At 47.1% G+C, this 26,784-nt stretch overlaps 1 protein-coding gene across 9 annotated transcripts in view; it reads left to right on the top strand.

The window, feature by feature from the left end:
* Positions 1–19,987, top strand: part of COL4A4 (collagen type IV alpha 4 chain) — a 121,219-nt gene extending 101,232 nt beyond the window's left edge. For 5 of the 9 annotated variants that reach the window (XM_045078801.1, XM_045078800.1, XM_045078798.1 and 2 more), the window contains 10 exons: positions 989–1,117; positions 1,208–1,321; positions 2,501–2,656; positions 4,778–4,885; positions 5,948–5,956; positions 8,666–8,791; positions 14,034–14,150; positions 15,261–15,449; positions 17,106–17,392; positions 17,755–19,987. In XM_045078801.1, coding sequence (XP_044934736.1) covers positions 989–1,117; positions 1,208–1,321; positions 2,501–2,656; positions 4,778–4,885; positions 5,948–5,956; positions 8,666–8,791; positions 14,034–14,150; positions 15,261–15,449; positions 17,106–17,392; positions 17,755–18,018 — 1,499 coding nt within the window. In that variant the 3' untranslated portion in view covers positions 18,019–19,987. The other 4 variants (XM_045078803.1, XM_045078804.1, XM_045078805.1 and 1 more) reach the window with 4 other exon arrangements.
* Positions 19,988–26,784: the final 6,797 nt, after the last annotated feature.

Below are 26,784 nucleotides of genomic sequence, written 5' to 3'. Positions count from 1 at the left end.
CGATCCTGGGACTCCGGGATCATGACAGAGAGTTGGGGAGGGGTTTTTTTTTTTTGTTTTGTTTTGTTTTCTTTTCGATATTAAGTGTAGTGATGGCAAGTACGGCCACGTGGGTCTAATGAGTACTTTTCACAACCTCAACTGGCTGCTGTTCAAACAAGTTACTCGAGCAAGTCGCTGTTACCTTTGCTACCCCAGATAGGTTCATCGTCAGCAACTGCATTCAAGCTTGTTCTGGGATTTTAGTATAGGGCTTGTTTGTTGCTTTAATGTCTCAGAAAAACAGCCCACAGTCAGACAAGGTGGCTGGAATCTGACACGGAGGTGGAAGGGTGTTTGGCCCAGGGCTGGGTTGTCGTGCTGCTGGGTTTGGCGCAGTTGCTGAAGAGACGCAGAATCTTGATACGTGTGCAAGGCCAAGAATTAATTCAGGTCACAGAGGATTCATTTTAGAGGCTCCTCCAAATAGTCTGATAACATATGTACCTCCCCCAAGAAACCAGTGACGGGCTCCCGCTGCAGTGTGGACCTCCTCCGTGGTTGTTACTTACATGCCAGGTTCCCCCTGAAATGTCAAACCAGTGTATTCAGCTTATTATTATTATTATTATCCTTGTTGTTATTATTATTCCTTATGGCTGGATCTCATTTGGTTTCACTCCTTCTGGGGTAGAGGTTGGAATCTTGATATGTTGTTGGTTTTTTGGTTTTGTTTTGTTTTTGTGTTTGTTTTGTTTTAACCGGGGAAATAATCATAAAATAAGCCTATGGCTGACCTGCGGCCGGCTGTGTGATGGGGCATGAGAGGAAAGGTGATGGCTGACCCAGGGAGAGCTTACAGCATAGGGGCCACCACTGCAGCAGGCAGTCGGGCTCAGCACGACCCGCTGGGTCACTGTTACCCCGTCTGGAAGCTGTTCTTTTCCAGGAGCGGCAATAGGGACAAACAGAGAGAAAATGCAGAATTAATGCTGTTTCCCTCATCCAGGTTTGCACGGAGTGGGCCCGCCTGGTCCAGTGGGCACACCTGGGCTAAAAGGGGAGATGGGAGACCCTGGGAGTCCGGGAATTTCTCCCCCAGGCCCTTCTGGAGGAAGAGGTCCCCCTGGCCCCCCAGGTAAGAAGCAGCATGCTTTGCCCCTCTTAGTAATTAAATCCAAACCTTCCAAATGTAACGAGGCTGACATCAGAACACGTCCCTTCTCAGGGAGACCTGGATTGCCTGGGCCAGCAGGTGCCACAGGAAGAGCTCCTGAAGGGGACATTCCTGACCCAGGTCCACCAGGAGATCAGGGACCTCCTGGCCCCGACGGTCCAAGAGGTATGAGAACATCCCAGCAGAGGATGGTGACCCTCCCTTCCTTACATGCTGCCAGCTCTGGAGGGATGTAGACTTAAGAATGGCAGAGCTGAAGCCCGTGAGCAGCCCCATCGATCTGGCAGATGGGAGAGGCAGAGTGTGGGCAGTGCCCGGCTGTCAGAGCCAGCCCTGGGTCGGAGCGCTCCTGTACCTGCTCTCTGCGTGCGCACTGACTCTCAGCGGGCCTCTCCTGGTGCCAGCACCAGCGTCATGCTGAGCACAAGGATGCAGAACACGGGGCAGGACGGACTCTCACCTTGCCTGGTGGTCTCTGGCACCTCCAATGTGAACCACTGCCCCCAGCCAGCCAGCTGACAGTGTCGGGGGTCTGGCACACACAGGAACAGAGCCTCTTCAAGAGCTGCTCACGGCACTTATTCCCCTCGGCACTTGGCAGGGACAATGGCCAGCAAGGCAATATTTCACAGAGTGGGGTCTGACCAGAGCCGTCAGGGGCCTGGGGCCCAGAGCTGTGGCACCGTGGGCTTTTGCAAAGTACACAGTCATGTCCTAATAGCTCACAGAGCTCCTTTGGACAGTCCCAACCCACTGCCTTCATATCTTTAGGGTTTTAGTCAGGGTAAGCTAAAGATTATGGGATCCTATTTGATGCTGGGAAAAATTAAATGCTCAAAAACATGCTAGGCAGTGTAGAAGCTAAGTAGGAGTAGAAGTTGGGCTCACTTCCTGGGTGAAGACACCTGTTTTCAAATAGGATTAAACATTTAATTTCCATCAGCCAGATTTTTGTCAAAAACCTGTCATCTATGTATCTGTCTGCCCATCTGTCCTTCTGTCTGTTCATCTGTCCTTCTACCTATCATATTAAAGCAGTGGGATGACAATGCAAAGAAAAGCCATAAACCCTTGCTTCCAGATGGGCTGGCTTGGAAGGGAAGGAAGGCTTTCTGTATGCTCATTTGTCTAACTGTTCACAACAGACCATTTACACCGTCTCCCGGCTTGGGGGCTCCATGAGACAATCCCTGTTTTACTTCGGATATTGTTGACTTTTTTGTTCTTCTGATTTTCTCTGTCTTTTGCTTGCATTTGGTTACTTTCCTTAAGAAGCTCTCAGGTAACCTGCAGTCATATTTGTCTTTGACTGAAAGAAGATTTTTGCCTCCTCCTTGTGGTCAGGAGCTCCCGGGCCCCCAGGCCGCCCTGGAAGTGTCGACCTTCTGAAAGGGGAACCAGGAGACTGTGGTCTTCCAGGACCTCCAGGTCCCCCAGGCCCACCCGGCACTCCAGGACGCAAAGGCTTCCCAGGATGTGATGGAAAAGATGGCCAGAAAGGTAGGCATGCAAGTTGTTTCTTAAGAAGTACATGAAGACTTTTGTTATCTTGACCTTTAGGGTCTGGTGTTTTGCACCCCTGGGAGGTAACGTCATTTCCTATGGACATAGTCACGACATTTCGGTAGTGCCCTGACTTTTCCAGAAAGTCCTCAAGTTTGGGTAACATTTGGATGAGTAAGAAGAAACACAAGTTCATCTTTAGCCCCTAATAAAATGCTTGGTAATCTTCTAGACCAGAACTGGACAACAGAAATATAACACAAGCTACACCTGTAATGAAAAGGTGTGGTAGTCCCATTTTAAAAAGTAAAAAGAAATAATTGAAATGAATTTTCATATTTCCTTTAACAAATATATTCAAATATTACTGCTTTAGCATATCATCATTGATACAAATTATCAGTGCAATGATCAGGGCTGTTCCTAACGAACGAGCTCCTCTCCCAGATAAGACACTCCTCCTCCCCAGCTCTGAAGCCTGGTGCATGTTTTATGAGCACAAGACAACCCAGTCTGGATGCGCCATTTCAGCTGTTCAGTAGCCACATGCAGTTAGTGGCTTCTGTGTTGGACAGTTTGGGTTTCGACTGCTGACCTTTCTGTTTCATATTTGTGAAAGAGTCTCTGTTATTGAATTCTCCCATTATTTAAAGCTAAAATATTTTTTAATTCACTTTTACTTAACTGCTAATATTTGGGGATGTTCATTTTTGGTCACCAGGTTTCAGAAAATTATTCAGTTCATTAGAACTTTTTTGTTGAAAAGGAACCAATATTGGTTATCCATTTTAACTCCTTTCTGTTACAGATAAGGAAGATGGATAGAGAAGCAACTATCACAGTCTGCCCAATAACTGGCTGAGTGTGAAATAAAGCAAAGGATTAGGGCAAAATGAAGACCAAAATTACCATAAAGCTGCCATGTTTACAGTGCAAAGGGCATCCCTGTAATGGTGCAGTACACAACTTGCACAACAGTACAAAACAACCCTCCCTCAACTTTATTAGCAATAAAATCAATTTTAGAGACTGTGGCTTATATCTGCAGATATGTGGGCTCCTGGTTATCGAACCCCAGAATCGGACAAACATGCAAGCATGCTAGTCACCAAAAGGAAGGAAGAGGCTAAATATAACCTTGTTCCTTTCCCAAATAAGATACTACTTCATCCCAGTTACTGCTCTAGAGAATGAAACTCTACCTGGAAATATTCTTCACGTTTGGGAAAACAGTATGCAGCACAAGTAATAGTGACAAAAAAAAATATATATATATATATATATATATATATGGACTTAGAAATATTGATGAAACCACTAAGCATGCTTCTTAACTCCCATTTCAGGGGGGGGCATGTGGTCCAAAGAGTGTTTAGCTGTGGAAAGGAGGAGGGAGTTTCTTCAGTTTACCTTTCAGACTCAAACAGTGGGAAAGATTTGATCTATTCCACAAACATTTATTAAGTGCCTACAAGAGTATAACAGTGAGCAGGTTTAAACAGCCCCACTCTTCGTCGGTGTAGTTTCATGGGGGAAGACAGACACTCACACTAAAGGATTCATCAATATAAACTGCGGCAGGTGCTCCAAGTAAGGGCCCCTCTTCTATGACAGCACATCAAGAACAAGTGGAGTTGGGCTGGGGCCTCAGAGAGGGCTTCCCTGAGGAGGTGAGGCTTGCTGGACACAGAAGAAGGGAAGGAACCACACACACGAGGCGCTGAGTGGCTGGCAGGGCTGACGGAGGAGACTGTGAGGAAGAGAGGCAGGAACCCAGGGCCAGGAGGCACATCGTCCCACGTGGCTGGACACTGACCCATTTTCCCTCCCTTCCAGCCCTCCATCTCTAGAGAAAGTTCAGGACGACAGAGCTTTTCATTCAACTTTAGTCTTGCCTTGATCATGAAACCATTTTCCTTATTCCTTTTGACCGACTCTTGTGTTTCCTTCAGACAGAGGCAGCTCTTCTCAGCTTTCCAGAAAAAAGTGAGAGGCTCACCCGGTTTCCAAGGCTGACTTTGCCCTGATTTGTGTTGGGTTCCCTGAGTTCAGTCCACCTGACTGCCATTGTCTCAATACTCCTCCATTCCAGCGTCCCCATCTTTATGTTCCTTTTAGGACCATTGGGATTCCCGGGGCTGCAGGGGCCACCAGGACTTCCCGGTTCCCCCGGGGAGAAGGGTTTACCTGGCATTCCAGGCAGACAAGGGCACCCCGGTCTTCCAGGTAAGCTCCTAATGCCTGATGATCTCACGCAGCAGCCTAAGCTAGCCTTTTGTTTCAATAGTTACTGTGAGGGTCGCCTTGAAGCAAGCAATTATTCTGAAATTGCCTGCAATTTCTAATGAGTTAAGCTGTATTTATTTCAGGCCTCACTACACAATCTTATGTTTGGTAAACTAATATTTATCATTAGAATGAGTACGTTTGCAAATTAGGAGTTGATTTTACAGAAACATTTCTCAGTTAAATAAATCTGTGTTCCCTCACACAAGAGGCAAAGGCTGAGTTGATTACTGTATGCGAGGACCATATTCATTTCTCTCCCTGACTTCCCACTGATTTTCCAAGATGTGTCATTTAACTTTTCCTGTAAAATACATTAGTTCCCACAAAGACAAAAGGGCTATTCAATGTAAGCTCAGTTTTCAGCAGAGGGTCAAAAGTAAGCCAAGGGAGAGTTGGAAGGGCAAACAGACATGCGTATTTGAGATTGGCAGAACTGATATCTTTGGGGATCCTCAACCAATATTACAGTAATGGGGTGTCAGCTCGGAATATTTTGCAATCTCCTAAATTATGTTGGTAGCGCAAAGAATAAATGGACTGTGGTGCTTCATGACGGATCACAGAACAACACGACAAACAGCTTGTACTTGCACTCATCTCCTATTTCCTTTCTGTGCAGAACCCATAAAACTTGGCTAAATAGTATGAAGTTTTCAGAAGCCTGCCAATGAACAGAATTTCTCTATATGTTAAATTAGGGCACATTTGCTGTAAGAAATCAACTCGTGTTATATTGTGCAAGAGAGCTTCATTTCACGTTTTTCGAGATGGGAAAGCTCCGTGACTGTATCCTAGCCGTTCTTGTCAGTAACATGGACGTGGGCTTCATTATGTAAATAAGATGCCATCATTCTGCTCATCACGGATGCCATCCTCAAGTTATTCTGTATCTTCTCAAATAACCGATGTCACTTTGGTCCTAATTTACATATTTAAAATCTCTTTCCACCACATGAAAATCGTTGCGTGGCTTCATTTTTTGACTTTGGATCCCTCCAGGCTCCAGAGGTAAGCCCTGCTATAAAATTAGTAATTTACTCTAAATCGGGCTTCTACTTGTTTCTGTACTGGCCTTTTTCACAGTACTTGTGGGTTTGTTACTTTGTCACCTTGTTACATTTTCATAGATGGGGTGCTGTAATTTTATATGAGGCATCAGTGCTTTGGCTTCCTCATTACAGATACGGTAACCCCATATTAGAGCATCCCACAGTCAACTCTCATTATAGGTTGTCAAGGCGGAGTAGACACTCATCTTACAGAATTTCCATTCAGGCACAAAGAGTGAGTGATTTCTTTGTCAAATGCTACAGTACATACGCATGTAAGTTTCTTTTATTAATTATACAATATAAACACATAGAACATCCCTAAAATAGGAAGTATCCACAACATAAAAAGATGGGTCCTTCACACCCAGGAAGGGGCCGTGACAAGGTTTTCCCATAACATCAAAGTCCATTTCCAAGGACAAATTTCATTGTGTGATACAATGAAAATGCTGTTATTCTTTTCAACGAAGTGTTTACCACAATGCAGAAGCAACGTATTATTTTGTGTCTGGGGTTTTCAAAGAGACTAAAAAGAGTCTCTTAAAAGAAGAAAAGAAACATAGTGAGGGCACACATTTGTCCTTTCTAGGCATCTCTTATTAACCGTAATGAAAATTTGCCCCAAATGCAGGATGCTTACAGAAGAGGCACTTTGGCCCCTTTTAGCTCCTGGTTTATTAAAAAGTAAAGAATAGTAAAATCAGAATTTAAAAAGAGTCCTACTATTTTAAATGTTTATATTTAAAGATTACAGTTCTGGGACACCTGGGTAGCTCAGTCACTAAGCGTCTGCCCTTGACTCAGGTTATGATTCCAGGGACCTGGGATCAAGCCCCGCATAGGGATCCCTGCTCGGTGGGGAGTCTGCTTCTCCCTCTGCCTGCCGCTCCCCCTGCTTATGCCTCCCCAACAAATAAGTAAAATCTTTGGAAAATAAAAATAAAAGTTACAGTGTTATATTTAATGTTTCCACTTCCATCCTCTTAGTGTCTCTCTGTGTCTGTATGTATAAACTCACTTGAAGATAACATTAGAACCCTAGATATGAAACACCAGCCAGATGCCCACCCCCACCCCTCATTCCCTTACCTGCTTCCTTCGCCCCACCAGAATTCACAAGGCGCTTCAGGGAAAATATGAAATATTCATATGCATCTCCCCCAAGTCATCCAAAGTAGAAAAGCCACATTTTATATTAAACTACGTATTGTAAAAGTATACCCAACTCTGTTGGTTGTGGTTTCCCACAATATTTTATAAGAGATTAAATCCCAAACCGCTGACAAGGGTTCAAGGCTGTTTGGGGGTGTTTGTTTGTTTGTTTGTTTAAGATTTATTTACTTATTTGAGAGAAAAGAGAGAGGGAGCATGAGCTGGGGGAGGGGCAGAACCTGATGCAGAATTTATTAGAGAAGCTGATGCAGAACTTGATTCCAGGACCCTGAGATCATAACCTGAGCTGAAATCAAGAGCCAGATGCTCAACCAACTGAGCCACATGGGTGCCCTGGGTTCGAGTCTGTTTTGCACAGACGTGCTGTGTAACTTACATTGTCGCTATGACCATAGTTTCTACAGTTTTCTTGCTGCCTAATCACTCTATTCTTAAACTTACTTTACATATTTGCATGAATTTTAAGAACACCACAACTGGTAAGCAGCATGTTTTTAAAATATGTTGTATTTCTTGGAATTCATCACACAGATGTGAAGAGTCCTGTAGGCAGTAATGGTGTCCTGGTTAAGGGCACAGCTTTGGAGGAAGGCCATCTTGCATTTTAATCTAGACTCTGTCATGGGTTAGCTGTGTGACCTTAGATAGTCACTTATTTACCTGAGCCTGGGTTTTCTTACATGTAATATTCTAATAATAGCAGCACATACACGCACGGGCTTGTTGGGAGCCTTTCATCGTGAGGCACTCAGCAGGAGGCCCAGTACGTGAGAAGGCATTTGAGAAGGGTTAGCTGTTATCCTTACTGGTTAGCGTTATTATGATTTTGTTTCCCTGTGGAGTATTTGCAGGGTGACTGAACGAAGCTTTAAGAAAAATACTTTAAAGATGTGAACATAACCAAGAAGGAAGAACATGCAAAGCTTTCGAGCAGTGATTCTCCAATGAGATCTGCAGATCAGCACTGTCAGCCTCAACCGGGAACATGTTAGACACACAGATGTCAGGGTTTACCCCAGATCTACATGCTCAGAAACTGTGGGCTCTGACGCACCAGCCAGATGATCCTGATGGACTAAAGTCAGAGCTACAGCTTCTTAGCGCTGAACAGTGAAGCCCCAGCTGACACTGGAGTCACCCCAGGAGCCCTCCCACTGCTTCCTGTGACCGACACCCAGTAAAAAGTAGCCCAAAGACAGGAAATCTAGTGAAGGTCACCAGACTGTTCCTGCCCCAACAAACCTTCACTATTCTGTACTTGTTTCGCTTCCTCTGAGATCCCACTCAGTCAGTCAGTCATGTATTTAGCACAGTGCTTTCCAGAAGTTTCTCTGCCCCACAGTGGACGAGTCCCCACCTTCACAGAGCTGATGTTGGGTGATTGACCTCTGATTCTTGGGTGTTGTGTCGGCAGTCCATCTAGCTGGAGAGGGCAGAAGGAGCTTGTGTGTAAGGTGGGAGTCCCTCACACATGCAGTAATTGTAATTTCAGGAGAACCAGGACCGCCTGCCGATGTGGAGTCCTGCCCTCGAATCCCGGGGCTTCCCGGGGTACCAGGCCCGAGAGGACCAGAAGGAGCCATGGGGGTCCCTGGAGTGAGAGGGCCCCCGGGACCAGGTACGAGGCTGGAGTCTTTTGTTCATTATGTACATCAAATGCTGCTGGAATGAACATCTAGGCATCTTGCTGTGCAGTTCTTAGCATGGAGTCTAAATTCCTCGTGAGTAGGAAGCAATGTAATCTCCTCCTCTTTGACAGTTTTCTACATTTCTCCTGAGGTTCGATCACGTCCTCACTGGATCAGCACAAGCCCGCTCTTTTTATGTTGAACTCGTACTTGAATCTCTCCCACTTGGGCAACTTTTGGGCATGAGGCTTTGAGGCCCATTATACAGCAGAGTAGATGCTCTATTAATAGTCATTAATAGCTGTTGACTTGATTTTGAATTACAAATACTCGCATTGGGGCTCAGTGGAGCAGAAACACCCTAAGAGAAGGGGGAAGGAGATGTCTCACTTGGAGAAGGATCACAGGAAAGGGGAAGGGTCAATCTAAATTTTGGCCATGACCTTGAGTATTCGTTTAATTAATTTGACCATTGCTCATGTAAGGGTCGCAGAAGCCTTAGCTAAGCACTTCAACCAAACCATTCCTTTAAAAACGATCTTCCAAATGCTTTATGTGCTCTTCACAGATCCCCACCACACTGGTCATTGACCAGATATTAAAGGAGTCCGGGCTGGTCAGCTCAAGGTCACTGATGCAAATTACCCCAGGAGCCATGAGGCCGTTCTCTTTCCTGGTTTCCCACTGCCCAGGTGTGGCTCTGGCTTTTTCTGGTTTGGGGCCAAAGGATTTGGAAATAGAACTTGAGTTTTGTATCACCTGTGTGTGTGTGTGTGTGTGTGTGTGTGTGTGTGTTTCCCCAAAGCCAAACAGCTATGGGCCCAAAAGATGTCCCCTCTGCCGGTGTCTGAGTAGTTGTTGGGGTAATATCCAGAACCTGGAGCCCCCCTGAGACTGGTTTTGTCTGTGTTTGCTGTGTTTTGCTGCACTGCATCTGTGTTTGCTGCACTGCATCTGTGTTTCTGCATTAAGCTAATTGGGTGTCGGTCGGAGCAACTTCCATTTTCTGGCGTGGGGAACACTGGGAAGTGAGCGTAGTTCCTTGTCACTCATGGCATGGATCAAGCTCTCTGTCCATCAGAATCACTCTTCACACAACCTACTTTTAAAACCAACCCCCTTGTTGTGTATATAATTGCAACTGAGGGCTGGGACAACCGCCCCCTACACATACACACACCCCTTCAGAAAAGTCCACTTTCAAGTAGAAGATATGGCTGGTAATGCGGTTCTGCAAATGTATTTCAGCAAATAGTTCCAGATCCTCTGCACTCTTTAGAAAGTATGGTATTCGGCATTGTGGGAAATACAGAGGTGATTAAGATGTGCCCCGCCCCCCACCACCCCAGTGCCTCTAACCTCACGGCAGAAAGAGCTGGTAGAACAGAAGTAGTTCTAAATAACGAGAGATTATAATTTGTGTTTTCAAGGAGTTTCTGGCAAAGTCCCGAGGACAATGAGACAGGGAGAGGTGAACTTCAGTATGGAGGGCTGTAAGATAGCTGAGACCCAGGCAAGAACTGGCCTTTGAACATAGCCTTTAAGGACAGTTGGGGCTTTGAGGGACCAGAATTCTCCAAAAGGGAGATAACAGGGGCACAGTTGGGCAGGTCAGCTGCATCCTTGCTACACAAAGTGTGGACCAGCGCAACTCAGGCACAGACTTTCCAAGTCAGAATCTGCATTTTAGCAAGATCCCAGAATATGTGTATGTATATTCAACTTTGAGAAACCCTAACCATATTATGTGAATGGGGTCCTTAAAACAGTCAGCTAAGAGCAACACCATCCGAAGGGACTCAGTCCTCACTGTGGGCTCAAGTCATCTGGAGGGGCTGGAAACAATAGCGATGCCTCCTCCCAGACCAACTAAATGCAGAAGGCAGAGCCCAAGGATCAATGTGTTGGAAGCACTCCCCAGGTGACCCTAGCGGATAACCAGGGTTGAGAACCACGACTGCCCCCAGTACCAGTTGAGAACAGCTGGGCGGCTGGGCTCACCCATGATGGAGACTTTGGAAAAGAAAGAAAGAAAGTAACTGAGAAGAAAAGCCAAATGGCCAAATAGTTATCTTGGGGGACATACAAGATTCTCTCTCCATAGGTTGTGAGCTTCTGAAAGGGGGCTGACAGGCTACACGGGCCAGCTGTGATCGATCTCCTGTCATCTCTCATTCTGCCCGACCTGGGGCTGGATGGGCTCATCTAGTTGCAAGTAGCCTCAGAAGGGTGTTCTCTGGCTCCCTGTGTCCTCTCCTTATTGACGTCACTGACCCTGCCTGCTGGCACTGGGAATACCTGAGGCCACTGTTGTGCCACAAAATATGACTTATGTGGAAAAAAAGAACAATAACAACAACAAAAAACAACCAGGTGCACAGCCCTTCCCGGAAGGTGCCACCCTTCCTTCCCATGCTGCACTGCTCCATGGCTCACCTTCCCTCGAGCTCCTTTCTATCTTTCTCCCAAGTACCCACTCCCACGCCAGTGTTCCCTTTTGGCTCCCCCTTCTCTGATGTGGCCTCCACCTCTTGGCCTGCAGTGTATTCCTGGGCACCTGGAATTCCAGGGCACCCCTGCCCTGCCTGTTTTTGTTGGCCAACCCTGGATACATCGACCACACTGTCCAGTAGCTACAAAATGACAAGTCTATCCTGAGGGTCTAGAGTGGCCAAACCCCGACTGACTGGGGTCATCGGCAGGGCATAGGGCTCGTCATCTGTCCTCTCCTGAAGGTGATTCTTCCGGCTCGGTGTTGGGGGCCACCTGTGCCATCCCCGAGGTCAGCTGTGAAGCATCAGCCACCACTAGAGAGGACCATCCCCACCTCAAACGACGTTTTTGGCTTCTTCTTGTCTTCCTTTCTGAACCTCTTCCATTGCCAAGCTGGTTTTGTAACCTGGTGCTGTAGCCGAGATCTATACAGAAAAAAGTAATCAAGTTCTGGCTCCTTCCTGCCCAGTGTGAGCAGGTAGCAGCCACACTAAATATATCTTATGTCTGGTAAGAGTCCTCCACCGTGGAAGGCCTCCTGTCTTTCTGCTCACACGTCTCTTTGATCCACAACTTTTCCTTCCCCGGGGGGCCCTCAAAGGCTGGGGCTTCCTGGGATGCACACAAAGGTGGTTTCCATATTGGTTTGAACTGTTACTGCCTAATGGACATTCCCACATCCTGTTAGAGTGTTTAATCTTCAAGTCAACATGTGACGCTCTCCAAGGAGGTAATCCATCAAACACTGGAGGGCTTTTAGATGTAGCTGTAGTCCTTAAAACAAGTTCCAATGGAGAACAAGTTCACATAGGGAAAGCCATAGGCACACAACTCGGATAACAAAAGCCTTCCTTCCTGTCTCTGGAAATTGCCTGACAATTTCTCCAAAGGGAACAAAGCCTGTATCACAACATCTGGTGGGGGAAGTCTTTCCCCAGATCGACAGTGATCTTGCTGCATGTTGATATTTCAGGAAGATGCCTGCTGCCTTTTCCATGATCAGTCCGTTTGCTGGCTTGTCGGCACTCGGGCAGCCCTTTGCAGAATAGTGCAGTGGCCTCATGTTGTAATCATCTCATGGGTGGGAGAGATAAGAGAATGCTCTGAGCTCACCATCAGGGCCCTGTGTTCCTTCCAAAGGAACTGATGTCCTTGAAGCTGGTGGCAAGGGGTACGCCAGCCAGCACACAGCAGCCCCACCTGGAAAGAGGTTTCTGCCCAGTTACTGGAAAGTAGAGGATGTTTCTCACCCAGAGGGGGGGAGAGAGGTTTCCCTTCTCACTTACTGAACGATAACGACAGTCCAGGAACTCATGACAATCCAAGAGAATTTGTTTAAACACAAGGAAGCAGAAAGTGAAATGACTGGGTATGCCCACACCAGCTCTACCAGCACGGATGTAAGGGAACAGACTGGCTGGTTGTGGGGACAGAAGAAGCAGGTTGGTATGGGACACTCTCCGGCAGGCAGTGGTAAAGCAGGATTTTCAAAGTGATGAAATTTGGAGGGGCATGCATTTCAAATGGTTGTAAGATGGGGTCCCGTGTGAGGCAGCAAACTGAGTGGGACATCCAGATGGTCACCCGAGCATGGCAGTCCCCTGCTCTCAACGCTCAGGTGGCTTCCCACGCACTTGAAGAACAAGTTCAAGAGTGAAATGTGAGCCCTGTCTGACTTCATGTTTGGTTTTAGTCTAATTCGTGGCAGAGAGAGAGAAAGAACAGAGAGAGAGAGAGAGAGAGAGAGAGAGATTAACAGGTAGAAACCAGAATCCTTGGGAAGGTTAGTAATTCAGGGAATTCCGTAATTCAGGCTAATGGGAATACACTCCTCTACAGGCAAGGACCTTGTCTGCTATCCAAGAGAGGAGATTATGGTTGATGAATTAATGCCTGGACAAAAGTAACCAAACACTTCAAGAACCCCTCAAGTAACAGTGGGACTGCTGCCAGGCCCCCAGTTTACGTCTGCCTAGGGGCGCACCTGAGCTCCGCAGCGTGTCAGGAAGCAGGCTGGCTGCTGATGGAACCCCCCTGGGCGAGGTTCCTCCACTAGCTTTCAGCTCTGCCCCCTTTCTGAGCCTCAGTCTCCCCCACCGCACCCCCCCCCCCCAGGCTGGCACAGGAGAGCGCCTGGTCATGGGGCTGTTGAGAAGACCGAATAGGCTAATCCACATAAAGGGTCGTACCTCCCACCTTGTAAACTCTCAATCAACATTTTAAAAAATTGCTGCTCTTATCTTCCTCCAAATGGAACTTCACTCCCAATCGAATCTTATTAAATTTTACTTATTCCTCTGCTCAGCTTTCTAAGAAAATCATTATTAAGGATAACATCTAATTATAGAAATAAAATATGTTCAATATAAAAAAAATAAACATGAGAATATGAAGAAAGGTGAAGACCTCTCCAGCATCTCCCTGGTCTAGCCCCAAATCCCGGCTCTGCCCACGACTGGCTTATCACTTATGCAAATGACTTGACCTCTCAGAACCTAATGACCCCAGGACCAAGTGGAGGTAGTACAATCCCAGCTCCATGTATCTGGGAAGACGACATGAGCGAATGCAGTGTAGTCCAAAGGGGGAGCCCCGGGCCCGGAGTGCTAGCAGGGGTCCTAGTGTTCTCACCGCTGGCATCGTGAATTCTCGTGCAGGGTGCAAAGGGGGAGCCCCGGGCCCGGAGTGCTAGCAGGGGTCCTAGTGTTCTCACCGCTGGCATCGTGAATTCTCGTGCAGGGTGCAAAGGAGAGTCTGGGCCGGAGGGCAGGTGGGGCAAGGATGGCCTCCCAGGACCCCCTGGGCCTCCTGGAAGCAAAGGGGACGCGGGAGAAGCCGGCTGCCCTGGAGCACCAGGTAAAAATTTTCAGCTCTTCTTCTTTCCGTGGACACCGTAGATCTGAGACTGTGTACGAGATCCCTGGTCTCTCGGGCGGCTTTCCAAACCGCTCCTATTAGAAGCATTTGCCTTAGATGTGGACTCACCAAGTATTAGGGAGGCAGAAGCAGCAGGCGTGGAACAGGATGACTTCCCCCACGTTCTGAGCCACCCTCGACCATCGCAAAGATGAGCCAAGGTCCTCTCCCCCATTTAGTATTTCCCCAAACCACTACTCGGAGCTCTTTTAGCTGTTGCCTTTCCCAAGGCAAGCCTGGCGTTGTGTGTGATCGCCACCGAGAGGCCGTGAGGAAGGTGGGGTGGAGAGGTGTTCTCACCCTCCACGACGGGCCAAGTCACTTGGCCTCTGTTTTCTGAGTTTGCTTCATCATACTGCTGCATTTATATAGAATACAAGGCTCCTGCTTAAGAAAAAATATCAGGGAGTAGCCATTGGGTGTGGACAGAGATAAGACAGGACAGAATAGTCACTTGAAATATAACGTGCCAGGTCATATGGTGGCCAGAGGGGCCGCAGAGGCTCTCCAGGTGGGTGAGGAGAAGGAGTGACGGGGGCTGAGGACGTCTGTAACAAAATGCAGCCTGAAAGTCAGCTTCAGCCAACTGCGGCGTGTAGAGGGGAGGGCTCCGTGCTGCCTACGCTCGGCTTTCCAAGTCCAAGATCCCCTCCGGTGCAGTCTGGACAGGTCAAACGAGACAAGAGAGTGACCCCAGTCCAGTGCACAAGCTCCTGCATTGTAACTTCTGGTTTACAGCATAGATGGGGAGACTCTACTAGTCTTCCAGAAATGAGTTTTTAAAAAAATAAACAGCTTTTTGTTTCACCTTTGCTCTTGGCAGTTAGAGGCAGCCTTGGGCCTCCTTCAATGGGTCAGCCCCTTGAAGATGCACGGGAGACAGACCCCGCTCGCATTGTGGAGAGCTCTTCATTTCCACCTGCCAGCAACAATGCCAGAACTAGGCCTTCCTTCCCCCTCCCTGCCTCCAAAAATAAGGTTCAAGTGGTGCATGTGTTTGTTAAAACAAACCCCCTGACCTGCCTTCATTTTTTTTCTTTATTCCTCCAGGCCCTCCTGGGCCCACTGGGGACCCTGGGCCCAAAGGGTTTGGGCCTGGATACCTCAGCGGCTTCCTCCTGGTTCTCCACAGTCAGACGGACAGAGAACCCGCCTGCCCTGCGGGCATGCCCCAGCTCTGGACGGGCTACAGCCTCTTATACCTGGAAGGACAGGAGAAGGCGCACAGTCAAGACCTTGGTAGGTGTGGAGCGCGGGGTCACTCCCCAAAAAGCGGAGTACAGCTTTTGGGTTAATCTTACAAATGCATCAGTGTCTGCAGCGATCCCTCCTCTCCTGCAGAGTTTTTTCATTTGAAACAACCACACTTATTCCCAGGGCATTCCCACGAGTGACCCCGTGGGAGATGTGCATTCTGGCTACAATAGTTACCACCTGGTGACTTACTCATTTCTAAAAAATGATCCTTCCTCAGCAGGTTAAATTTAACTCTTATAGATATATAAAGTGTAGTTGTTACCTCCAAATGTACATTATTTAATCAGGACACGGTCAGTCCCTGTGTTTACATGTCAAAGGGTGTGTCCCCGGCAGCCGGGGGGGTTAGACCAGACGGCAGGGGCCGGCGGCCGCTCCCCGCCCTGCTCCAGCTGGTTTTCTAAATCACACTACGTGATTTGGGGAGTTATTGCTTAGTGCTGCTTATTTTCTTTCTTTCTTTTTTTTTTTTTTTTTAATTTTTATTTATTTATTTGTGCTTGCGTGTGCAGGAGCACACAGGACTAAGGTGAGGGGCCAAGGGAGAGAAACTCAAGCAGGCTCCCTGCCGAGCCAGGAGCCTGACATGGGGTCCATCCCAGGACCCCAAGACCCTGACCTGAGCTGAAAGCAAGAGTCAGACGCTTAACCACCTGAGCCACTCAGGCGTCCCACTTGTCTGTTTTCAGTAGTAGATCTGTAAGCTGCAGGGACTGGTTTCCAGTGAGGAGTTTAAGTTCCCAGGTGCTGGCGAACACGGTATTTCCCAGATCACGGTGGCTGGGTGGTGGGTGCAGGACACAACAGCAGGGGGCACTGATGGGGGGGGGGACCTTGTCACTGCCCTCCCTGGGCTAGGATCCCTGCTGTCATCAAGGGTGGTCCAGGAGTACAGGCCTAGGGTGGTGGCTACTTATGGTCATTCTCGGTGGGCTTAGCCATGGCCCTTCCCATTTGAGGGCCGGGGGTGCGTTGGGCTGGGGGAGGAAGTTCATGTTCAGTATCTTGGCTCCATTCTCTTCTCCTCACCCTTCTGTTGCCGGTCTCCTCCGTGCCTGGCCTCTGTTCCATCCGTCTTCCACCACCCTAGCCAGAGCCTCCCCACAAAGCTCTGCAGAGCTGCGGGATAAAATCTAAGCTCCTTACAAGACAGACAAAACCTGCACCCTTGGTCTGACTTCTCCCTCGAAGCCCAGATGGAGAGACACAGAGGTCCTAGCATAGATCATTCTACCGGTCATCCCCTCTGGAGTCCCGGTGCTCTTTCCTTCTCACTCCTAGGGCTGGCCATGCTGTGTGTTCACTGTCCAAATGCTCAGCCTTCTCCCCAAGCAAACCAGGGCGTGAGCTTTGTGGAGACCCAGCGGGACTAACCGCACCCCTCCAGCAGCGGGTGCATTGCTCGGTTCGGGCGGGAATGAGGAGAGAATGAGTGAATGGGGGCTGGCCCCGGGACCAGGGAGGTGGCAGAATTGGCCAGGGCCGCAGCCTGCCGTCCCCGCCACAGAAATGGGCTTCGGCAGGTGCATCTGTGTGAGCGGCGGACTGCGCGTCCGCGAATGGCACCTGCGCGGACGGTCCCGGCGTACAGCAGGCCCCGCACCTCGCCCACCACATGGCCTCGCCTTCCTTCCCAAGGGCTGGCAGGGTCTTGCCTTCCCGTGTTCAGCACGCTGCCCTTCGCCTACTGCAATATCCACCAAGTGTGCCACTACGGCCGGAGGAACGACCGGTCCTACTGGCTGGCGAGCGCCGCCCCGCTGCCCATGACCCCGCTGTCGGAGGAGGAGATCCGCCCGTACATCAGCCGCTGTGCGGTGTGCGAGGCCCCGGCGCCGGTGGTGGCGCTGCACAGCCAGGACCAGTCCATCCCCCCGTGCCCGCGGACCTGGAGGAGCCTGTGGATCGGGTACTCGTTCCTGATGGTGAGCCCCTGCACGCCCACTGCTTCCGCCCCGGGATGCCCTGAGCTCCGCGGGACGGACAGACAGCGCTAGGACAGGGGTCGTGAACATATTCCCAAACCCCAGCCTGGTGAGATGTAGGGCCACCTTCCTTACTGACGTTTTTCGTTTGTTTGTTTTATGATTTTGCGAGGGTGTAGACGTTGGCTTCAACCCTCAGAGAAAGTGGTTTCATGTTGTGTGCACAGTCGCAGGCCCCGCCTCCCTTCCCCTGCGGAGCCTACCTAGTTCGCCCCTCCTGGGAGCCTTTCGCGTGGCGCGGGCTGGGTCTGGGGTCGTTCGCCCGTTGTCTGAGCCCTAACTCTGGCTTGTTGTCCTGGCAGCACACGGGGGCTGGGGACCAGGGAGGAGGGCAGGCCCTCATGTCCCCTGGCAGCTGCCTGGAAGATTTCCGAGCCGCGCCGTTCCTCGAATGCCAAGGCCGCCAGGGAACTTGCCACTTTTTTGCCAACAAGTATAGCTTCTGGCTGACGACCGTAAGAGCCGACTTGCAGTTTTCCTCTGCACCGACGCCGGACACCTTAAAGGAGAGCCAGGCCCAGCGCCAGAGGATCAGCAGGTGCCAGGTGTGCATGAAGTACAGCTAGAGAAGCCGCAGCTCGCCAGCATGTCACCTGGGGAAACTGCCTGGGGGCCCTGGGGGTGCCCAGGCTGCGCTGAGACATTCATGGTGCTCATTTCAGACCCCAGTTTCAGCGGCCCCTTCCTTTCCCTGAGGTTATCCCCACCTTCCTCTCATCCCTTCCTTTGTTCAGGACGAGATTAAGCAAATGTTCCTCTTACGGATTTATTTGCACCTACCAATTTAGATGAAACCCAGATATTCTTATGTTTTTGAGGATGATGGAAGAGCTGGCTTTATTTAAAACGATGCTAATTCACAGGAAGGCAAAGAGATGATAAAGGCCAGATTACAAATTACATTACTGAAAACTTCGCTCATTGGTTATAGCATCTCAAACAATTGATGTCAATTACTCTATAATAGGGTGGGCTTCTGGACGGATTTTATAGGAGAAAAAAATAAATAGGCCAACAAATGAAACTAGAAAGTGGAGATTTCCAACCTCTCAAAATGATTTCCTCTGTAATCTGTTTTCCCATGCACTTTAAATAATTGTAAAACCGTGACCCAAGGAGATGCTAAAAAAAAAAAAAAAAAAAAAAAAAAAGAAAAGAAAAAAAAAAAGAAAAAGAAAGAGAGAAAAGGAAAAAAAAAAATCCACACAGAGAGCGGTAACAGTTCATTTCAAAGCAGAATGAATCATTATGCCAGGAAGGACCACAGTCTCTGCATTCCAGAGATGCTGCATTAGCATAAACACATCACAGATGAACATAAAACGTGTTCTCTTCTGCATTTTTCAGAGAATGGAAATGCCTACTTTGGCAACTCTTTTGAAAAGTAGCATTTATGGAAAAAAATATATTCAATAAGGGATTAAGAGCCTAAGAGCTATTAATGAATATTAAGGCAGTGATTCACAAAAATGGGCTCCCCATTGCCGTGAACTTCCAAACAGACGGCATTTGCCCAGTCGGGGTCCAGTGAGTCTTTGGTGTGTGCGTGCTAATGGGACTGAAGCCACATGGGGCTTCGCTCAGACACACCAGCTACACAAAGCATCCTGCTCCCCTCCCCAGGAGCCCTGCAGAGCTGCCTTGCAGCCCGCCAAGGACGCTTTTCCTCCAAAACATAATGGCATTTCATACCGGGAAGTGACAGAGCTATCATTATGCACTTGGGAGAAAATTAAGGGCCAGCTTAATTAAACTTAGGTAAGAAGATTCATGTAAGTCATGGTGACCCGGCCAGGAAGATATGGTGCTATTTTAGAAAAAAAGCAAAACAAAAAACCCCAAAAAACCTGCAATTTGAATTTTATGTGCCTATTATTGGTTTTTACAGAAACATCCCGTTTTTCCAATTTTAAAAACATTCTTCTATTTTTTGTCAGTATTCTACCTAGGCAGCCGTTTGACATTTGGAATTAATATTTTCTATAAAAGTTCAGAAGATATATCAATTTAGTATGAGTAGTTTTCTGAATAGGAAAGGATACATTTCCTATTCTAGTAGGGATTCAGCAATCTAATCCAAAAAATCAGAAAGCTTGTTGGAAATAAATTAGAGGAAACCTGCCTTCCTCATTTAAAAACATGTCATTTTAGAAGAAAAATAAAGAGATTTCTCATGAGCAAGTGATACTCATTTCTGTGCTTAGTTTCAATGCACTTAAAAATAATTGAGAGGAGAAAAACTCAATTAAAATTTTGTTTATAAGAGATGTTTTCCTTGCCAAACATTGATTAGCAATGAGCTCTTATATGTAGAACATATTTCAAATGAGTCTAGCTATGGGCTACTCCCAGGATGGCAATTTATTTTAAAACTTTCCAGTAAAAAGGAAAAAAAATGTACATTTTAAGATGAAAGCAGAGTATTTCATGGTTCATTTGACCCATTTATTGATTGTTTTTAATCGTGCTATGGCATGTTAAGTATTTCTGAGCACCTGAAATTTAAGCTGATTTCAACCTTGTTTATAATTACAATTTTCCGTTTCCCAAGTTTTATTACATTTTACCAAACGTCAAGCTTTCTACAATCTCATCTTGTTCATTCATGAATTTGGTCTGGGAAGAGATAAGGGTGAGAAATAGGACATTGGAGACGTGCTTTGTGTGGTGAAGTATTTTACCCGTATTAGAATATTATCTTAGTAAGCTTCCCAAATACATCTTAAAACACAGGCTGAATTAAGTGTGCAATTTACTCCATGGTGAGCCTGGGATTGTGTTTGAGACTGTTCAAAATACTGGCATTGCAAGATCCCCTCTCTAAATGTTGCATAATTGTTGCCCTAAAGAGAAAACAGTGGGACAGATAACAACCTCAGATTAGAAGACTGTTTTCTTCACCACCTTAAATATCAGTACTTTGAAATGTCCTTTTTCTGTGAAAGATGAACAAACCTTTATGCTGGCTAATCCATGACTGGTGAGGATCCTTGTCAATATTCCTTCCTAGGAAGCCTCTCCCCCACCTTGCTGGTTGGAAAGCATCTAGACTGTCCAGTGGGGACTGCTCTGGGTCCCCCGGGGAGGACAGGATGTTTCCTCCTGGGTTCTCATGCTCAGGTCAGTGGAGCCCATCCATGTCCATGCAGGTGTCCTGGTACCCAGGCCTCCATGCTGCCAGTGGTGGGTCGCTCATTCCTTGTCCTCCCGTATCTCCCAGACCAAAACTTAAGAGGCCACTTCCGGTGGATGGCTGCCTTCCCCTCTGGCCTTACAGTGTCTCCTTGCAGCATTTTTCTTTCCCCCGTACTCTTGATATGGTAAACAGCTCCCAGCTGATGCCTCTACTTGTCAAATCCCATTCATCTCTCCAAGATGCAAACCTGATTTTTTTTTTTTCCTTTGCCTTAAAAATTGCTCGATGACTCCTGTGGCTGTACAGTCCAAGTGACTTCCCATGGGGTGACAGGCTGCACGCAGCTCACCTGTGCACGCATCCCAGAGACATGTTCCCAGCTCTGTGACCCGGCTCCTGCTCTTTCTCCCAGTGACGTCCCAGTTCCAGGACCTTTACCGGGGACACAACTGCTTCTTTACAGACTGAAGGAGCTGGAGCAGAGAGTGGGGAGTGGGTGTGAATTTCCCCCCGGGAGACTCGGACTCCCTTCCTCCACTCCCAGGACAACAGATGGGCCTGGCCGCTCTCCCGTGCTCCCGCCTCGCTCCTGTAAGGTGTCCTCGTACTTCCTCCAGGCACTTGCTCCAATGCAAGCCTCTTGAGGGCAGGGCGAAGCTTCACTCAACTGTATGCCCAGGGCCTACACAGAGCTGAGCCCATTATTGATAATTCTGCTGTCAGTGAATTATCATTAAGTATCATTAGGAGTTAGATACTTAATTTCATACTTAATTTCAGTAAGCATCATTAGGAGTTAGATCTGTGCATGTAGGGTTCTCGCGGACAAAATGGTAACAAGTATAAGTCATTTCTTGTTTCAAAGTACATGAATGCACCCACAGATCTACACACCCACGGTCTCCTCTTTGCAGTGACGGTCAGAAAGCCCACTAATAAGCTGCATTCATTACCCCCCTGAAATTCAGCTTGCTTTTCCACTAAAATTTCAGAAATGATAAGATCCCTGAGGTTTGGTTGAGAGAAGGCTCTTCATTGAAATGGGACAAGACTTAACTCAGGCCATAACCTGTACTCTCCCATCATGTGAGATCTTCCCAGTCAAGATCCCATCGACAAAGTTTGTATACAAGTTTTCGGTGCTTAGAAAAATAGTCAACAAAAGGTCCAAAACTGGATTTTACCAGATTTGATTCTGAGCCTCTTGTAGATTATAATAAAGGAAGCCAGCTGTATGCGATCCAGGAAATCACCTTAGATTTGTTTCTATCAGCTCATCCAACAAATCTGATAAGTTTTACTTTTATTTGTTACGACTTCAGGAACAGTGAGAAAACGTGGATTCTGGAGCTGGTTTGAAGCCGGCTCTATCACTGCCCCACTGTACCACCCGGGGTGAGTTACACCTCCTCTCTAAACCCCAATTTCCTCATTTATAAAATGGGACCTAATACCTACTCTTCCATCGAAAACTCAGTTAGATTATATGTCTAACACATAGCAGTCGTTGTGCATATACTCTGGTCACATCTTCTATTTAAAACAATCTAACATGAGAAAACATTTCTTTTTTTTTTTTTCCATAGTAGAATTATATTAGGGTTCTTACAGGGCATATAAATAACTGATTAGAATTATTTATATCTGGTCAATTTTTATGTCTTTAGGAATGTTATTTTATTTCAGTTCTCAAAGTTACTGTAACCACCCCCCCTCTCCACACACACACAGAATCACAATTTCCTACAGGGACATTATCAGGAAGTTCTGCAGGGAACAAAACAATTGACATTAAAAATCAGTACTCTGCAATTGTCACAGTTATTATCTGCCAGAGACTCTGCATAATGCATTTTAAACCATCGAGGCTGGCTGCCACATCCATGTGAAATGCTTGAATTTTATGGTGCTTAAATATTTAATGATTCATAGGAAAAAATGTGAGACGTGTCCAATAAATTGCATCTCTTTCTCTATCCCATGGTTGTAAAATATAAAGATTTTCAGCCATGTAACATTTGCAAGATACCTGGTCTGTGATTGTCATTTCAATCTTTGTTGTATTCCAAGTTATAATATTGTTCATTACATATATAAAATTCTGTGATGACCTCCAAAAACAACTGTGTTTTATCTGGTGCATTTATTTTCTTTCAAGCCGAAGTAAGCTTACTTTCTGATGTACCTCACTCTTACTGCGGCCCATTTAGGAGCTGGCTTAGAGGGGAGAATGGGTTAGATGGTCAAGGTGTAGACTATAGGGGAAAAGAAGATGGGCAGAGTGTAGAAAGTGCCCCTTTTGAGGAGAAGATAGAATTCTGAGGCTCTGGGAAGTGCTGGCCAGCACACAGTAATAGGATAATCAGGGTCTCAGGCCAAAGGGTCAACATCAGCCCCTGTTGAGTTCCATGGGCAACTGGAACTAGGTGGGGGACCCTGTGGACCCGTCCGCACGGGACCTCAGTTGTCCCATTAGTTGAAGGAGAATTAGACCATCTGCTTCATAGGTTTGTCCTGAGGATTAAAAGTTAGGGATACAACTACAAAGAGAAAAAAATGCCGGGTGCTATCACTGATAACTATATTAACTAGAAGTTAGGTGTTAGGCATTGGTAGTCAATAACTTTTCATAGAGTTCCTCTTTCTAAGTAGGAGTATTTGGTCCAACCTCTCACCTGATAGAGAAAGAAAAGTATTTAGCATTTCTTGGGCACCTACTAAATGACAAGAACTATATTAACCCTGTTGTATGTGCTCCTCCTCAACCTCCCAACTCTATTTTATAGACAAGAAGACTCATTTAGGGAGAATAAGTAGGTTCCACAATCAGCACCCAGTGGAACGTGAACCCTGGTCTGTCACTAAAGATTGTGCTCTTTTCCATTAAACCATCACCTCCCAGAAGCTTTCGCATTTGTAGGTTTGCTAGTAAAGGGTCTCATGCAGATGTCACTGTGAACTGTTGCTCTCACTGCAAAGTCCCAGGTCACACATCCTCCCACAGCCTGCCCAGCTCAGTGTGGAGATGGTCTTCAACTGCCCTTGGCGGGGAGGAAGGTGGGGAACCTCTGAGGACAAAGTGATCTGGGGGGTATCCAAAAGGCCTGCTGTATCTCGGGTCCTCTGAAAACCAGCCGGGCCTCCAGAGCCCCTTGATGTCTATTCCAGGTCAGCCATTCAGGAGAACATTTCTGAGTTGGATAAAGGAATATCTGGAGGTCTTTCCCTGGAGGCTGGGTCACTGTGGCACCAGCCAGCTTAGCTATTTTCATTCTCCTGTTTGCCAGCAAGGCACTTCCTGTCATGCACTATCTGGGCTTGCATCCTCAATGATAAATACCTAGGGTTCTTTATCAGCTAACACTGCAATTCTCAACCAGTCATCATTTTCATCTCTTTGGAAAAAGGAAGAACATTGAAAGTGAATAAAAAGCTTTGGTTGCCAAGTAGCCCATCTGCTTTACAGTACACACAATACACGGGGATCCTCCGTGACCACGTGGGCAGGTCGGACCCACTGTCGATGCTGCTGTCACCATAAGGAGTCACTAGCACCTTGCACATCTATGGTGTCTCAAGCCGTTCTAGTTCTGACCCCCACAGCTGCCGCTCACAAGGACTTGTGATTGCCACCTTGTGTGAAAGAGGGGAGCGGTGTGTGGCTGCAAGTAAGTTCTTCCCTTCAAACTTCCTTCTGCTGAGATCAAGCCCGCTCTTTCCTGCTCCTTGAGACCGGAATGGCAGATGGTGCTGCCAGACATTGCCTGCTGATCCCGGATCCCTCACCTCAACCCTCCCAGCTTCGGGATCCCAAATGAAAACAGGGGTGGCCTGGTTCTCTGACAGGATGCTTCTCACAATCCTACCAGATAATGGATGATCTTTTTTTTTTTTTTTTTTTTTTTAGCAGTTTTATTTATTTGAGAGAGGGGGAGTCGGGGAGGAGGGCAAAGGGAGAGGGACAAGTGACTCCACACTGAGCACGGAGCCTGACAGAGGCTGGATCCCAGGACCCCGAGATCACCACCTGAGCCGAAACCAGAGTCTGATGGTTAACCCACTGAGCCCCCCTGACGCCCCCGATGGTCATCCCCAAATGCATTTGTGCGCACTGAAATTTGAGAAGGATTTTGGTGACTAGAAACTACCTCAGTGTGGAGATGGCTCAGCCACAGGTGGCTCAGTTGGTTAAACATCTACCTTTGGTTCAGATCATGATCCCAGGGTCCTGGGATTGAATCCCACATTGGGCTCCCTAGGAAGCCTGCTTCTCCCTCTGCCTTCTGCTCCCCCTGCTTGTGCTCTCTTTCTCTCTGACAAATAAATAAATAGTATTTTTTAAAAAATATTCCACACATAGAGGAGATCATACAGTATTTGTCTTCGTCCGTCTTACTTCACTTAGCATAATGTCCTCAAGGTCCATCCATGTTGTCACAAATGGCAGGATTTCCTTCTTTCTCATGACTGGATAATATCCCATTGTAAACAGATACCACATCTTCTTTATCCATTCATGCACATGTGGGACCTGTTAAAATGCAGATTATGATTCCTATGGTGTAGAGGCAGGAGTCCGAATTTCCAGCAAGTTCTAGGTGATGCTGGACATGCTGGCCCAGAGCTCACACTCCCAAGCCGCTGGAAATTTGGCCTTCGTGCTATTCTTTAATGAGATCCTCAAGAACTTGTTCAGTTGTTTTAAGGACCATCTGCTACTACTAAGGATGTGCAGGATATTTTTAAATTATTGATGGAGGGATCTTACAAAGAGAACACATCTCAAGGTTAAAATCAGACAGTAACTTTTAAGGGCCTCAAATAAATACCAAGAATCTATGAAGTCACAGACTTTCCTTTGATTTGTTCTTGCTTGTAGCACCTCCCTCCAGACACGACACTGGGTATTCAGGAAGGAATAAAAGGAGAGCAGCAACTTCACCACTTCCTGGCAGGAAGCCCGGCCAGCGGGTGAGCGGCTTATTCCAACGCTTAGAAAAGGGACCCGCATCCGCTGGGTTTATAGGGAGCTATGTGGCAGGGCTCTGTTTCTCAGGTTCTGCTTGTGAGTGCCCCAGATTCCAAAAGCCTCTTAAAGCCACACAATACTACCGCTTTTGATCATCCCATTCTCTTCCCAAGCACCAATATATATCACTATCCAATTTAATTTCTACCAGCCATGTTCTAGTTTTCATTGATTAAAGCATAAATCATACATTCAAATCTGCCAGTTCATTTCTGTCATCTGAACAAGATGTCAAGATCACTCTCTACCCTTAAATGTAACAGAAGGAAAAAACAAAAAACAAGAAACAAAAAACAAACAAAAAACAAAAAACCACGTTTGTATGGACACATCAAAAGCATTCCTACAAAGCATACTGACTGGATTTGGTGGTATACACACGGAGTCCTCAGGGATACAAAAGTCTGAAATTCTTTCTACAGGCAAATCTTTCCTTCAAGTTATTCCTTCCCTGATGTGATTCAAGAAAGCACCAAAAAACCACAACAGTGGTTTAGCAACACACCTATCTTTGTATATGCCACTGGTGATGGTACCAATGAGCTTCTCTCTGTTTCAGTCCACAGGCATTTATTGGTTCCGACATTCCAGACAGAGCATTGTTTGAGGTATAGTGAGGAGATACACAGAAACGGTCATGGTCCCTGCCTCATGAAGTTTACAATCTAGAGAGAAAAGACATTCTCCCACAGCGATTCCAAAAGGCTGTGGAATGACCAACAGCCAACAAGAGCAGTAGATCCTTCTGGTTGTGGTATCTGGTAGAGCTGAGGGAAGAGGTATTTCAAGTATCAAGGAGAGGAACGAACTGACAGATGTTAAGGTCCTCTAGGTAGATACTCTGTGGCTCTAACGTGCAAGAGTGGGGCAAACACCCACACCCAAACCCAACCCCAAAACCAAAAACCGGGTAAGGATTGCAATATCCCACGAGAGGGGAAAGGAAGAGCTGTCTATACAAGGTCTGATAAAAATGACCAACTGAACACAATTCTTTACGGAATACTGAGCCTCTCGAGGCACGAAGCCAGGGTACGAGGAGGCAGCGCTGTCCCACCCTCTCTGTCTTACGGGCTGTTCAGGGTGGCAGGTCTCACCTCTTCTATACCCCTTCCTCCAGAGGCAGCACGGGGATCTGCGACGTAGGCTGGGCCTGCTCCCACCAAA

Source organism: Mustela putorius, unplaced genomic scaffold (genome assembly GCF_011764305.1).
Source record: "Mustela putorius furo isolate JIRA1106 unplaced genomic scaffold, ASM1176430v1.1 tig00000275_pilon_pilon_pilon, whole genome shotgun sequence".
In the NCBI taxonomy this organism is placed as follows: domain Eukaryota; kingdom Metazoa; phylum Chordata; class Mammalia; order Carnivora; family Mustelidae; genus Mustela; species Mustela putorius.
This window is presented reverse-complemented; position numbering and strand designations above follow the sequence as displayed.